Here is a 17,074-nt window from a genome sequence, read left to right as displayed (position 1 = left end):
ACTAACTTTTTTATTACTACTGCAATTTTTTGTGTTATATTTATTAGTATGAACTGTAATTTTAAAAATTAATGAAAAACAAAGAAATATATGTTATAATATGTTAATCACGTTTGACATATTCAGTGAGATATTTTAAAAATTGACAAGAAAGTGTTTACGTAACTTAACAGAAAAGTTACTGATTTCTCTTCCAAGCAATAACATCTTCTATCCATATTACCAAATGAAATGTATTTTATATAAATTCACAACTGTTTGTTTTGTTAAGCGCAAACCCTCAGAGTTACGACTGTGCTTGGGGGCTTCATAACAATGTTAAAAGAACTCTTAATATCTCCATAAAGGCATTATTTGGTATTTTTTGTTTTTGAAATTCGCGCAGAGCTACACGAGTGTTATCTGCGCTAGCCATCCATAATTATCAGTATAAGACTAGATGGAAGGCAGTTAGTCATCACCACCCACCACCAACTCTTGGGCTACTCTTTTACCAACGAACAGTGGGATTGACCGTACCATTATAACGTCCCCACAGCTGAAACTGCGAGTATGTTTGGTGTGACGGGGATTCGGTATGATTTATATTTTAAAATAGCGAGTCAACATAAAACTGTAGTAGATGCGCTTTGAAAATGCTGTTTGTTCCTGTATTCCTCTTTTTTTCTAGTTATCAGGTTTGTTGACAGGATTTTGTAAAATTTTCAATTTATTGTGCAGGTCGGTATAGTTGACAATATGACAAATAGTCACTTGTGTTATTTGTAAGATATGTAATCAATATACGCTAATTTCAATGACTATTTATATATACACCCTTGTGCAAATTAATTGAAACAAGACGGAAAATTACGATTTTTTTTCAATTTTTTGCGTTTTATTTCTGATAATACAAAAATTACTCACAAATTAATATATGATATGACCGCCTTTATTTTTCAGAAGATCATTAATCCGCTTTGGCATCTAGTCCACGAGTTGACTGCAATCTTTACTAATTTTTGGATCGCGGTACCACACCTCAATTATGGCCTCAATTAGCTTATCTTTCGTAGTACAGTCTTTTCTCCGAAGTCTTTCTTTACAAATCGCCCAAACATTTTCAATAGGATTTAAGTCCAGAGAGTTTCCAGGCCAGTCCACCACCTTTATTCGCGTTGTAGTTATAAAATTCTTCACAAGTTTCGATGTGCGGAACGGAGCCAGATCTTGCTTAAAAATGTCAGATGTATCTGGAAATCTCTTGTTTTTAATTCTGGAACGACTCTTCTCTGCAACACTTCTATGTACTGTGGTTTTCACATCATACCTTCTACGATATGTAAGCCTCCGACGCCATAGTAGCTGAAAAAGCCCCAAAACATCTTATTCAAGGGATGTGTTACGAACTGATTGATGTGAGATTCTCGAAGTTTCTTACCTGGAGATCTGTGAACATGCAGACTTCTTTGACCCTGTACGAAGAAATTAGTCTCGTCACTGAATAACACCTTCCTCCATTGTTTTTGCGTTCAGTTCTTGTATTTCAGACCCCATTGATACCGTTTTTTTCTTCATTGAGCTGGTAAGAAGTTGTTTTTTGACTGGTCTCCTTGCCCTTCTAACGCAATTTCGAATGACGTAATATTCCTCAAAATTTCGTCATATATCCCAAAAATAGATCGACCGTATTGCAAAATACAGCCGTCTGTGAGAAAAAATGACTATTAAAGGAAATTAGCGGGTCCAGCGAGCCTACACCGGCCGCCATGCTGAAAATATTGTAAAATGACCATTTGTTTCAATTAATTTGCACAAGGGTGTACATGTGTTTTCATATACGCTACCTAAACTTTTCAACACGAAATAATTACCAATATCTGAACTTTGTCGAGGCTGTATAGTATCTTAAATATTTACACATTTATGTATAAATATGTTTTGAGGTCTGCCTTATATACATTAATATCAACTTCCTATCAGACCAAGGTATGCGCATGGAGAGAATCTGAAAATCAACCTGGCAATCAGTATAGCTAATTATATATACTTTGCTTACATTTTTACTTACAGTTGTGTGCCATAACCATCACAGTGATGTACATTTATATAGTTAGATGCATTGTTTTTCGACAAACATTATATATAGACACGTGTGTATACAAAGTTTTTTCTATATACTATTGTAGGTGCCGCTCGTGTTGCTTGTGGAAATTGTATCATGAGTTCACATACAAATGTTAAATGAGGTATATTGTGATGTTGATATAAACAGAATTACATGAAGCTGTACATTAAACTTTTCTACACCTACATAAGTTGGCATGTTAAATATTAAAAACATGAAGTTTTTTTAAAAATGTCTAGCTTTCTCTTCCATCGATATTTTCACTGTTTTATATTAAGGATGGGATGGCCTAGATAAACTAAAAGGTCCTTTGTAGTTCAAAACGTAATAGTTAAGGGACAGCTATAAATAGCTTTTCAAAAAACATAAAGTACTGATTTATAAATTCGCTGGCCAATGGTGAATGATGACATACTTAGTCTTCTATATGTATTATAAATAATTTATTAAAACAAAAGTAATTTCGATCAATCTAATAGTGGAAACATTAAATGTTTTATTCCTTGTTTACTTAATTGGAGTATTGAATGTACTTTTTAAAGCTATTACACGTGTATTGAAGCAACATTTCGTGTAACTTTTTTATAAATGGAATAATAAGACGTGTACTTTATTTACTTAGCATCGTATCCTAATATAAGACCACTTGTGTGAATCGTCACCAGGCCGAGTATACAAACTGATAGGTGGTGTTATTTCTTCCGGAAATTAACGCTTTTCGAAAACTACAGCGACATCATTATGGCGCCTATGTATATATAATTTTGAAGGGTGTCTTATCTTTAAAATAAAATATTTCCAAATAATTCTGAAACAAGCGCTAGGAGAAAGAATGTCTCTTAAACGAGGTGAACCCCTGTATGTTGACTCTCTCTATGAGAATGACACTCAGTTACTGTGGTCATCATTGTCTTTACTTACTTATATATGTCAGCGTGTTTGTTATTTCGTAATGCATTAAGATAGTTTTCGATTAAATGTAGCATAATCTGTCTTCGATGGTGAAATTATGTGCTTTTAAGCAGTTGAAATCATCAGAAGAACTGAAAGTTAGCAAGTTCTGTGTTCACACATTTCTTTTTACAGTGATATATTTTACTAGTTTTAGGAATATTTACTTATATCTTGATGTCAGTTTCAATAAGACTAGAAATCTGTTATTAATATCACTGTCCAGTAAAAATTAAAAACAAAAAGTTATTATTTTATACATTTAATATGCACAATCGTTGTCGTCGTCGTTGTTGGTTTCTATAGTTTCTACATCTGTCAAACGTTTTCTGTATCTGCTTCCTAACTGACTTTTTTCCTTTTTAATCACTTGTTCGTGTTTTATAGCTATCCATCTGTCTAGACAATGTTATGACTTTATTTATTGAATCACCTTGATAATTTTTCTTTGTTTTTTAAAGCCTATCTCCATTTTGTTTTTAAGCACATTATTTTACTTATTTTTTTTCTTTCTGTTACCTTTTCCTCATTTTTTGTTAAATCATTTTTTTCAACAGATATTTAATGTAATTTGTCTCTGATGATATCCAATAATCTGTATTTGTATTCGTTTTCAATCTGATTATTTTTACCAATTAGGTTTACACGGAAATATGAAAATTCTCACGTGATGGTTCAGTAGCAAGTGTGAGGGTTCATGACGCTAAATATCGAGATACACGCGATTGGCAGAACGCAATAGCCAATTGTGTGGTTTTGCGTTTACCAACAGCAAGAACAAAAGCAAAAAGTGAAAATCATATTTTATTTTCTCCTTTCTGTAGTAACTTCCTAATTTCCTTCGTTCTTTATATATTTTCTTTCAACAAATTCTCCCCTCCACCTTTTTTTCATTTCTAGTTTATTTCCTGTTTCTCTCTATTGGTGTGTTAGCTTTATTTGAGTGTAGTTTCAGTATATCTTTCTTGGTTATTTTGGGGCATTTTTTTCTTGGTCTTTGTTCTTTTCTTGGTTTACAACTTTCTCATGTATGTTTGCCCTCTTTCTTTTCGTGTATTTTTCTGTTGTGTTATGTTTTTCATATTGTATTTATCCATTTCATTTTTTATGTTAAAAATTGACGGTGCTTCATTAGCTTCTCATTTTTCTGCACATCTTTCAGTAATTTCACAATTTACCTGAGCTTAACCTGTTCATTCTTTGTATGGTCAGTGTATTAATTATGCTTGTTCTGTCGGCATCATAATGTCGTTTTAGATTTTACTTAAGTGACTGTTTTGTTTCAGAAGATATTAATGTCATTTGCGTTACATAAAACGTTATTGCTGCATGAACTACAAATCCATTCTATTTTTGACAGATCCTCTTCATTTTTACTGTTTTACGTATTTTATTGCCTTAGTCTTCTTAATTTTGCACAGTTTTTCTTGTTTACTGATCTTTTTTTTTCTTCTTTTAATAATTATCTTTCGTTTTAGTAGATGACGGTGATTTAATGACAATTTAGTTTGTGCTCTGTAGAGCAAAAACACCCCTGGTAATTCCAGGAAACTTTGGTTGGCTGGTTTCAACCGACCATCGAATTTAATCGAAATAATAAAATTACAGTAGTTAAAATCTAAAATAGACTAAAAGGTGTTTGTCAAATTAACATTCTACCACACCTATATTCAGACGGGAGGAAATTGCTGTTGTTCCGTATACAAATATTGTTATTTCTGTGTGTATAGTTTTTAATTTAATAAAAACAAAACTTGTTAATTTTTAATACGAATAGTGATTGTCGCTAGAACATACAGCGTAATTAACACGTTGGTTCCCAAGTCTATTCTTTGATAGATTATTTAGGCAGAGTATTCATGATAAAACTTTGTAGTCTTTCGTCTTCGAGACGGAAGACTTTCGAAACGTCGTCCTCTATACTTGTGTCTCTGCAACAGGCAGTTGTTGTTCATTCTACCAAAGGTTCCCAAGCTTGTTTTTCGATACTTTCCAGAGTCCAGAAAATAAATATCCTGATGTCCCACTCTCATCTGTGTATGTAGCCGTTGTGTCCCGTCCAATAAGTGACCCTTTAAAAAAGAAAATAGAGCAAGACTCATCGGTGGGATGGGAGCCAACGTGTTAAAGGGTTGAGCATATAATATATTTAAGGGATTTTTTGAGTCGTTTGCAATCCGCAATACAGTAACCTAGTCATTATTATAAGAAAACTAATTGTATTTCTTTGGTTTGTTGACCTAAGCTGTTCTGGTCCTTGAATAGGGGAAAAAGCAGTTCAGTACAAAGGGCACGGCCAGTTAGGGAATGCATTAGTTCTTTAAGTCACAGATTCGCTTTTCAGTATAACCCTTGGTGAATAAGAAAGTAAATCTGTAATCTATTTATATATATAAAAGGGTTGGCCATGTTAAAACTAACAAGAAGGATTGTTTATAACGTATATCACCAAGTTCCTTGCTACCAAAACTAACAGAGTTGTAAATTTGATACACAAGAATACTAAATGTGACTTCCATATATACATATTGTTGGATGAGTTGTTTTAGATTATTTGAGAAGAAAGCCCGTAAAGCCCAGCTTATTTAATGACAAGAAAATATTTTATTTCTTTAACCATACAGGTCTTCTGCAAATTTCTCGTAATAACCTAACGTTTAGGAACGATAGGCCTAACTTACAAATGATAAATAGTTTGCTAATTTTCTCATGTACATACGGTATTTTAGTAATTCTAAATTCTAGTACTTTGTTTAAAGACAAACTCGGATTTCATAAAAATGATGTAATCAACTTCGTTAATTAAATAGAAAAGGCCCGGCATGGCAAAGTGGGTTAAGGCTTTAATCTGAGTGTCGCGGGTTCGCATCCCCATCGCGCAAAACATGCTCGCCCTTTCAGCCGTGGGGGCGTTATAAAGTCACGGTCAATCCCACTATTCGTTGGTAAAAGAGTAGCCCAAGAGTTGACGGTGGGTGGTCATGACTAGCTGCTTTCCCTCTAGTCTTACACTGCTAAATTAGGGACGGCTATCGCAGACAGCCCTCGAATAGCTTTACGCGAACTTAATAAAAAACAAACAATAGTAAAATAACACTTTTCTCTATTTTGTAACAGAAAAAGTAAATGACTTGATTTTATGGTTAATAGATGGCGCACGAGTATTTAGATAATACCGAAAAAAATGTTTATTTGCCAACTTTAATTACAAGGACGACTCACAAAATGCGGAATGTTTGAGTTTATTTTACTAGTGATGAGTAATGATGACATTTCGCTTAGACTAATTTAGTACTAGCGTTAAGGAAGTTAAACCGCTCATTACATCTACAATTCACATAAATTTTGTGAATTGAATTAATATGTAATATTGTTGTTTGGATATTAATACTGTAGACAGGTCAGTTCGCAAAATGTTTGAAAGGGAGTTCTAATTGTGAGATCATGAATCAACATATTCTGCGAAGCAAAATCAGCGTGAAAAACATGCTAATGCTACAGGAGTCTGAGGATTTGTTTAAAAAGTAAGTGCTATGTGATTAAATTTGGAAGCAGTTTTGCATGACATGGCTTAAACAATAGCATGGTTGTTCATATAAAATCCACAAACATCCAATGAAAACTCAACAAATCATCATTCTGTTGTAACTGCTGAGGGAGCTAGACTTAAACTGGTATAAATATGTATGTTTTATTATGCAAAGTAGCTATTTATTGTTAAATAATATGAATTTAAACGATTATGTACAACAGTAGTATACTAGCTATTTCAATCGTTGGCTATCATATACGTACATGTATGCACTACTGAAATAATAGATTAGCATGCTTCTTGCTTCTAGGGTGCTTTTCCGTAAATAACTTGCACACAGTTTCAATGTTGACAGCAGTGTCTTAACGATTTTGTGTGAAAGATAGAGCACTCTTGGCACTGTGTACATCTCGGGTAATTATTTAACCGGCCTAACGTTCACATGAACCTGAACTTTCCTCCACTGGGACAGCGGTAAGTCTTCGGATTTACAACGATAAAATGAGGGGTTTGATTCCTGTCGTTGACCACATCAGATAGCTCGATGTGGCTTTAAAGAAAACACACACCTGAACTGAGTGGTATAAATTTTAGATCAAGAGAATAGGTGGTTCGAGCGAACCTTCTCGTCCCTCTGCGTGACAGCACCTTTCATTTCTCTTTAATATGATCGAAAATAGTTTATACTCGTATGCATGTATATATATAGTAAGTGTTAATTTGAGTAATTTTTTTTAACATTTACCAGTTCGCCAGTCAGACTAAACTATTTTGTCTGAATACAATTTTATTTGTCTCATGAATGGTAATCATACCATTAAGCATTTTATTCATATTTACCAATGCTAATTTGATTTCAGCAAATTATTCATTTTTGCAAAATAACGATAAATAACTACAACATTGTGTTCACAGGAGGGCTAATTTGACTACAGTTTTTTTTTTTTTTCATCTTTACTAGGGTGCAAGTATTGTAGTATTTAGTATCGCGATAACTGAATGACTAATTTGAACGTTTTGATGATCTTGGTAAGACCACTACTTTGGTGAAGCATTTACGTGCACTATGAATGCGTTTATTTGTGGAGAATTATTTTTTATGTCAGCTAAAGCGCTAATTCGATTGCATCTTTATCTTCACTAGTATAGTAATTTTTGTATAACATGTCAGTTTACTAGAATGCCAATTAGAATATTTTGTTTATTACCTACTGTAGAGTGCTCATCAGACTAGAAGCATTTTCTCTTTAGATGGAAATGAAACTTCAGAACATTTTATTGTTGTTTTTAAGGGTAACAATTAGATTATAACTCTTTTTCATGCATATAAAGATTGTAACTGGAGTTGTACATTTTAAAACCAAAAGATAACTACAGTATAACACTTATCTTCACTGGGGTTATGGTCCAGGTGATTAGGGTTCGAATTCGCGTCCCACCAAACACGCTCGCCCTTTCAGCCTTGGAAACGTTATAATGTTACGGTAAATCCCACTATTTGTTGGTTAAAACGTTGGCTGTGGGTGGTGGTGAGTAGCTTCCTTCCCTCTATTCTTTCACTACTAAATTAGGGACAGCTAGCGCATTTAGTCTTCGTGTAGCTTTGCGCGAAACTTAAAACACTAGTTTTAATTTTACTGCAGAACTCTTTTTACGTCACTACTAATTAGAGTATATAATATTTAGTTTATCTTTACCAAAGCATTAATATACCATAGAATATTTGTTTGCGCCTACTAAGATATTAATAAAATTATATAATATGCATTTTTTTTCCACATTTTGGTGCTAAATACATCGTAGAACCTTTTTCTGTACCTGCTAGGACTCTAATTAGATTACAGGACATTTAGGTGATTTTCATTTGTGAATTTAGGTGTTTGTTAGATCATGTAATGTTACTTTATAATCAGTAGCGAGTTGGGTATTATATACTGTACTTGAGTTAATAAACAGAAAAATATTTGTTAGATGAAGATTCTTAATTAAAAAGTACAATTCATTATATTCAATAGCTGTTAATTAGACTGTAGGGCTTTTAGTTATTAATCTGGCAGTAAGATATTGTGGTTAATATTTTTTATATTTATTATCACTCAGTGTTATTAGACTGTAGAATATTTTACAATCATTATATTGTCTGTTAGACCGGGCTGTTATCACTTGGGCTATGATTAATTTCTTATAAAAGAAAACTACTTATTGTGTATATATGTCAGAAATAAAATTTGTAAACTACGTATTTAATGCTGTAATTTGTTTGTTGGCTAGAGGGCGGAGAACAGTTCGAAAGTTCTAAGAATAAGTTTTAAAATTTTTCTGGTATTTTCGAAACTAGGCTATAAATACGACATAGTTGTGAAGTATAAAGATTTTTTACATACAAAAGTGCGATTTTTTCAGCATTTGGAGAAGTGCAGTAAACGAAAAAAAAAATGCTTAGAACTAAAGAAGGTTTGTAGACTTACTACTTGTAGACAGTATGACAAATGGGAATATGAAGACCAGACTGAAAAAAATAAAACTGTATGTAAACTCTTAAAAAAAAAAAAAAAAGAGCTCTTCAATTTGGAAAGGAAGGAACTAAAATTCATTAAAGTTGCAGATAAATAACTAAATACACTTTCTTAACGTTCAATCCCACTATTCGTCGGTAAAGAGTAGCCCAAGAGTTGGCGGTGGGTGGTGATGACTAGCTGTCTTCCATCTAGTCTTACACTGCTAAATTAGGGACGGCTAGCGCAGGTAGCCCTCGAGTAGCTTTGTGCGAAATTCAAAACAAAACAAACAATTCTTAACGTTAGTGGATTGTCAGATCAAGTAGTGTTGAAACATCAACTCTAACAACAGTTTAGAGAACCAGTATCGCGGAATGGAGAGATAAACCACAAAATAAGTTTCAAGTGTAACTTGAAATATTTCGAAGAACTGCAGACAAAAGTCTGAAGGGAATAGGAATTCCTTCCTCATGAAGTGTGGATAATTAACATCGAGGAAGAGTGTATATTGGGAACTTACTTGATGTGGATACACTGATGTGAGGTTAGGCTAGCTAAAAATGGTTTCACAGTCTGCGAATGCTACATTTCTGTGTACTATATGGCAGTTACTACACCAAAGATTGAACTCTCATGAGAGCAGTTATTGTATCATCCAGAATCGTAGTACTTACAGCAGGACTTGTTAAAAGTAAATTTACATTTTGTGACAGGGCTGTGATAGAACCAAACAATCTGACATGTTCTGAAGGATTATGGTTAGTATAATTCTTATGGGCCTGAATAATAATAGTATCATCATTAGGGATATGAATACAACAAACCATAAGGTTTAAATCAAATCTGGATGGAACTTTGCAATATGTGAAATTGTACAGCTAGAAGTAGTCACCCTGATGTAAGATGTAGGAACTCTATGTTAAACCCTCGCATAAAAACAGCTTACCACTTCACTTACAAAAGTTGTATGTGATGGAAGCTGTGGAGATTTTACAATTTATCATTGCCAAAGGTTACATAACTTCTTCACTGAATATGAAGAGGCTTTCTCCAATGATTCTAATGACTTACGATGAAAGATAAATATATCTCACGCGGTTAATACCAAAGATGCACTCCAAATATATCGTTTTGTCAGATGCCAACGACTTGTAAAACAGGCTGAGAGTTTCAAAGAGGTTTCTTTTGGTTGTTTTTGTGTTTTTTTATTTCACGCAAAGCTACACGAAAACTATCTCTGCTAGCCGTCCCTAATTTAGTAGTGTAAGATAAGAGATTTCTACTTAAACTTTCTGTTGCCTAGATATTCATTTATAACGAGCTCACTTTATCCAGTGCATATTTTTCCAGTTGCAATGCTATAAGCTTATCCATTTTATGGCCAGGTGGTTAGGGCGCTCGACTTGCAGTCTTAAGGTCACGGGTTTGAATTCCCGTCCCACCAAACATTCTCGTCCTTTAAGCCGTGGGAGCGTTATAATGGTACGGTTAATCCCACTATTCGTTGGTAAAAGAGTAGCTCGACAGTTGACGGTGGATAGTGATGACTACCTGCCATCCTTCTAGTTTTACACATCTAAGATAGAGACAGCTAGCGTAGATAACCGTGTGTACCTTTGTATGAAATTCAAAACAAACCAAGCGTATCCATATTACCAACATTATTCATTACCTAGTCTTCTAGTTATAACGCAGTAACTAGTCTCCCAGTTGTTATGTAGTATCATTATTAATTTTCTAACTTTCCATTTGTAATACGCTTATTTTATTCGTTGCTTTGTAACTCAGTTACAAATCGCCAATTTAATTTATAGTCGTTTTGTGTTTTCAGTATTTTCAGTTGTAATTAATTAAAATTATCCATTCTGTAGTATTCAGTTGTGATCATATGGTTTATTAAATTCTCACTTTTGATATATGCTGTTGTTTTTTAATCAGTCCCGAATTTACACACTTGAAAATGTTGTCTAGATAACTTAAACATCACATATTTCTAGAATATATATATTTTTAGTAGGACTTGCTTTAAACTACTGTGAATGTTCAGATGAATAAATCTGGGAACTTGTTTAAACTGTAGAGGTTTTCTTAGCTTATATTAGTAGGGCTGGGAGGATGAAAAATATAAATAACACTAGACAAAAAAAACAACAAAAACAGCTTGTAACCCGCCGTGAGTCAACCAGCTCTGCAGCTGTTTTAAGATGCTTTACGAACGGATGTTTAATTCCCAATATCCCTTTGGTACCTCGTAGCCGTTAGATGGCGCCCGTATGAATGTCCCGGGACATTCATTTGAACCATAATGTATCATGTGGTAAAACTAAAGTAAGCTGTAGCGTTGAGCTCCCAAATTACTGAGGACTCATGACTAATAATATATATATATCTCAATCATATGCTTGTTTGGCTTATGACTTTGTAAATTAGTACATTTTATTGGATTGTTCTCCACACAATATGTTAACGTTAGAAGTATTTTCAGCTGGATTCTAGGCAGAAAGTATTGTTGTTTTATGCATGTTTTGTTACAACGCAACACAGACCACGTGGCTGTCGCCTGCATGTGCCCGTCTTGGGCTTGGTAAGAATACTCTTTCTTCGCGGAATTGTTCGGGTTCGGCTAAGAAAGTGCGTGGTCGGACGAGGGCGGCTCATTGATTCAAGACGCGAATGATTCAACGTTGTCAGTGTGTAAAGCACACGCGTTTAGCTCGAGCCTCAACGAAACTGCGAAACGATGGAATCCCAAACGAACGACGAACACGTAAAACAAGATGCTAGCCTACAACAGTATGAGACTAGTCTTCATAGGATTAAAGGTTTGTACCATACTGGTTTACAGATATGTTTTCTAATTGAGAGAATACTTAAGTGAACGATATGGCGCCATTTCATGAAAAACCTCTAACAGGTTCACGCATTGTAATTTAAAAAAAGGAAAAGAGAGCTAATAATAATAGTTATGCGTAAAGGTAACATAGCAATAATTAGTTGGTCCTCATTTAGCAAAAATATTAATATATTCCAAAAATATTTGGTAAAAGTCACAGTAACTGGAGATTTTGTCTTAATTCACTATGAACAATTAGGAGAAATGTGAAAAATAAAACACAGTGAAACGTCTGCGATTAATGTGATTTTTATTACATATTTAAAACATTCTAATTTCTAATGCCTCATTAGCTTTCTGTGGGTCAACCGTAAACATTAATGTCTTGTTTTCTATTAAAATTACATTTATAGTCTGAACTTCAATACATTCTACTTTTATGATTGGAACGAAGAGTTCTTTTTCAAAAGGGGCCCGGCATGGCCTAGCGCGTTAAGGCGTGCGCTTCGTAATCTGAGGGTCGCGGGTTCGCGCCCGAGTCACGCCAAACATGCTCGCCCTCCCAGCCGTGGGGGCATTATAATGTGACGGTCAATCCCACTGTTCGTGGGTAAAAGAGTAGCCCAAGAGTTGGCGGTGGGTGGTGATGACTAGCTGCCTTTTCTCTTGTCTTACACTGCTAAATTAGGGACTGCTAGCACAGATAGCCCTAGAGTAGCTTTGTGCGAAATTCCAAAACAAACAAAAAACAAATCTTTTTCCAAAACCTGTTGTTTATAAAAAGCTGCTACAAGAATTTCTATTAGCCAGTTTTCATTAAATACTTGAACAGAAAAGTAGTATATAATATATTTCGTAAAAAAAGCAAAATAAAATACTATGTGATTGAGAATAATAGAAAGCTCTACGGTGCCTTTTTGATGTTTTATGGCACTCCTTTTTTTTTTTTCTACCAGGAACCCTTTACGATGTAAAATGAAGCTTACAAATATTTCAGATCTTGATTTTTCGTTATACTTGATCATTTATCAAGAAGAATTATTGTACCTGAACTTAGGCCTTGTTAGTCGCTATATAACATAACGTTTTAAATCGTTTGTTATGAATATTAGTCTTTTGCACGTTTAAGTGCAGTAATTTGTTAAAGCTACAAACAACCGTTGGAAAATAAATGAAAATGGGAAGAACTGTTGTGGATCAGAAGCTAATCGAAGAACGTCAAAAAATATTATTCCTTTACTTTACATAGCTCAGTATTGAGCATTTCCTATCACTATAAAACGTAGTTATATACGAATTATTCATGTGAATAGCAAACATCAAACGTGGTATTCGTAATAACATAATGGAGTTGACAGTATCGGCATGTGACAGACTGACCAGCACGCATCTGGAGTTGACAGTATCGGCATGTGACAGACTGACCAGCACGCATCAAACATTAAATACTTACACGTACAGAAGCATATATTTTTATTTTCTGCGGCCATCATTTTCAACACGCCTCACCTGCCAGCTGCAATGTTTTCTTTCAAATGAACTTGCAGTTACTAACAGATATATATATATATATATATATATATATATCTTCCTTCCTGGCAGGTATAATTGCTGGTTCATGTGGACGGCTATTGGGCCTGCGGCCTTTTCTGTCTGTCAATTCTACAACAGTATACTCGTACTTGACATTCAGTGATGTTCACCATCCATGAACAAATTATTTTATTGAAATTTTAGTTGAAAATGGGCTATCATCATAGCATTACATCACAGAGTAGATTTTATTGAAGTATTTCTGTGTAGACGTAGTTATCAATGAGGACACCTTGCTGTTCTGTTGCAACACTCATGAGATTTCCACGAAAAATTAAACATTTTTTTTTAAACTTTGATTTTTATTTGAAACATACTCCTTTTGTATTTTTTATTGGTAAATTCTGAAACATATTTTTATAGAGATTTCAATTGTTTTATTTATTGCCAAGCTGTAAAAAACAGTTCCTAGTTATAAAACTATTACCCAGTTATGATTGGTTATAATCAGTCTGTAGTTTTATAATAAGATGCAAGTTTGTACAGCCACTAAACTGGAAAAAATTTGGTAGTGAAAGATAAGTGCAGCGTAAAAAACACAAAGTTACTTATCTTTAATAGGTATTTCTGTCCTATCCATTATATGTATATTTCAGTAGTATTTCAGTTTTCGTTATTAATCTTATCTTTTCTATGCATATGCACCTGTGTGTTGCTTTTTAATTTCTTTTGCTTTAAAACAAACATGCGAAATATTCGATAGGCACTTATATCATGGATGTTTTTCTATAATAATACATAACTGATTATACCTCGGATATTTTAGATACGTTTTAATTTCGATTACTTAGTTAAGCATCCTGTTTCGTCTCTTAGTGTGATTGCTCAATTTTCTCGTCTTTGCGTACCTTGGAGAACCCTTGTCTATACCTTCAGCACTCCGTATTAATATTAACTTGTCCGTTTCTTCTCTCTCCTGCTTATTGACTGTCTATATACATGTTTTTTCTTTTGGTGTGCCTTCCTGAATGAAACGTTTATTTCATTATTACATTGTTGGACAGCCGTTCCTTCCCTCTCAGCATTTTATATTATACAGCCCGCTTTGTTTTGTTTTTCACTCCGTTGCGTGCCTTCTTTGACAGCTTGTTTTTACTTTTATGTGTGCCTTGTTGGATGGCACATTTCCTTTCGTACTGCATTGTTATATTAAGGTTTTCTTCTGTGTGTCCTACTGGATGACATGTTCCTTCCTTCCCTGCTTGAATATTAAAACAATGCCTTCTTGGAATGGCTGTTCTTACTTTATGTATTAAGTATTCTTCCTTTTTTTATTGACTCAGAATACTAAATTTGTATAAGTAACTAATATTGAAAACATTAAAGATTATACAATACCTATATAAAATTTGAGTAGGATACTTCAAGCAACTGTCAGATAATGGAGTCGGCATTATAACTGTGAGAGTTTGGAAGGTAGTTAAAGTAACGTTTATTACATGAATAAAACTGCGTGTTTGTAAAATTGTTGTTTTGGAGATGAAGAAAACTGTGGGCATTTAGATGTGTGAACTGTGGTGACACTTTTTCTGTTGTACTTTAGTAAAGCTGTGTTGAGGTGATCATTGGTATGGTAGTCTATTTATTTAGATGTTAGTAAAATTGTGTTTGAGTGGTTAATGCTAAGATAGTATATTTATTTATATATTAGTGCTTGAACAATCGATTGTAAGATAGTATATTTATTTATATGTTAGTAAAATTGTCTTTTACATGGTGAAATTATTTTTACTACGCATTTATGAGTCTGTGTTTTAATAATATTAACAGTTGTATGTACGTGTGTTTAGACGATGGTAGCATTTTTTTATAAGACCAAATTAGGACACGCGTCTTCAAATAGCAGCACACGCTCAAGGTGTTCTCGAAAACAAAGGTATTTGTTTAAAGGAATGAGGACACCGCTGTGTTGTATGTTAATGTATTTCATATTCATCCTATAAGCATCTTGTTGGTGTGTGTGATGAGAAGTAATAACTTCTGCATTATGTTAAGAGTGGCTTCACATCTTAGAGACAGCCAGTCCTACACTCCCGGGGCTACTTTTTATTTAATAGATTATCTTAAAGGGTTAGTTGAAACGTCATTGTCAGGGTAAACCAGTTTTTAATATGTCCTGATCTATTCTAACCTCTGACTTGTTTGTATCGAACCTGCCATCTCATCACGTGCTGCTGGTTTGTTTTACAAGCAACCACTATGTTGTCCTTGAAAAATCGAGAACTGGAAAGTTTGATCTAATACTTGCTGTTCTATTTAAATATATAATGGTTTGATATTGCAAAGCTTGCATCTATAAGAAGTCTGTTGTTACACCACCCAGATATATCTGCCTACTAGCTGTGGATTATTATGTTAGTTTAAATATAATGTTTGTTACACCACCACTAATAGCACGGTACATTTGATGTTACATTTTATAAGTATATATTGTATTTTTGTTATTCCACTCCACTCAAAGCATAAACAGTAACATTGAATATTTGATTGTATTTATAACAACCCTAACGGTAAAGTGCTAAAATTGTTGTAGTTTAACAGCAGCAGTGTTTGTCTCTATTTTACTTTAGCTATCAATTTTAATCTCATTTTTAGTGGTTTTTTACTTGAGATTCTGTCGTGGTACGTTATTCGTGTATGATAACTGACCTTATATACCTAAAACCAATGAAAATGCTCGCATCGATAAAATTCCCTCTGATTTAAGGATAATTTGCTAGGAAAAAAAATAGTGTTTTTGGGAATGAAAGGTTCTAAGAAGTTATCAAAATATTTGACCATAGAATTGCGAGTCCAAGTCTGTTTCCTTGCTGAGACATTGTTAATTGGACAAGTAACCTCTTACCTATTAACCTTCGTACCTCCTCTTTTTCAGAAAAGCGTACAAAATACATTTCTGTGTTCAGTCACGTCAGTTATTAGGAAGATAATTAAATTTCAAAGTATAGATACACATTTAAGAAGGAGAACGTTCTCATATGTAGTTTTAATAAAATATATTTATTCTTTTTAAGTAACTATGAATTGAGCTCATTTTAGCTGATATCCCAGGTTTTGATTAATTTTGATGTTGGTATGATTTCAGAGGAATAGCATAATTTATTTTTTAGTATAATACGTTTTAGTGAACTATAGTATAGACAACTCACTGGTGTTTCAGGTTTCGAAGATTGTGTTTATAATTATGTTTTGATAAAGCAAGTTGAGTTCCCCACGCGCCTGAGGATTAGAAATTAATGTTAATTTAATAAAATAAAAACATGTCAGTGCATTCTGCTGATTTTTCGTTCTTTTTATCGGTGACTTCTGAAATATTGCATTGATTTAGCTTTATATATAAGACTGCTTAATTACGGTGTTTGTATAACTTCAGACTAACATTTTGTTTTATCATTGCCACTGATATTCCAGATATCGACGATAATGTTGTATAACTTGAGACAAAGAGTCTGTTTTATTATACTCATTGACATTTGAAATATTGATTATAGTGTTTGTATAACTTCAGAAGAATATCATACCGTACTGGTATTCCAAATAATTAATTATCATACACCACA

At 33.6% G+C, this 17,074-nt stretch overlaps 1 protein-coding gene across 4 annotated transcripts in view; it reads left to right on the top strand.

The window, feature by feature from the left end:
* LOC143230415 (microtubule-actin cross-linking factor 1-like) overlaps window positions 1-17,074 on the top strand; it is a 244,375-nt gene that overhangs the window by 17,420 nt on the left and 209,881 nt on the right. For 2 of the 4 annotated variants that reach the window (XM_076463937.1, XM_076463935.1), the window contains exon 1: window positions 11,751-11,910. The exons of the other annotated variants lie outside the window; for them this stretch is intronic. In XM_076463937.1, coding sequence (XP_076320052.1) covers window positions 11,829-11,910 — 82 coding nt within the window. In that variant the 5' untranslated portion in view covers window positions 11,751-11,828. Of the gene's footprint in view, window positions 1-11,750; window positions 11,911-17,074 lie in introns of those variants that run through there. 4 annotated transcript variants of the gene reach the window in all.

This window comes from Tachypleus tridentatus, chromosome 10 (assembly GCF_004210375.1).
Source record: "Tachypleus tridentatus isolate NWPU-2018 chromosome 10, ASM421037v1, whole genome shotgun sequence".
Lineage (NCBI taxonomy): Eukaryota > Metazoa > Arthropoda > Merostomata > Xiphosura > Limulidae > Tachypleus > Tachypleus tridentatus.
The sequence above is the reverse complement of the archived record's forward strand: the minus strand, read 5'-3'. Positions and strand labels throughout refer to the sequence as shown.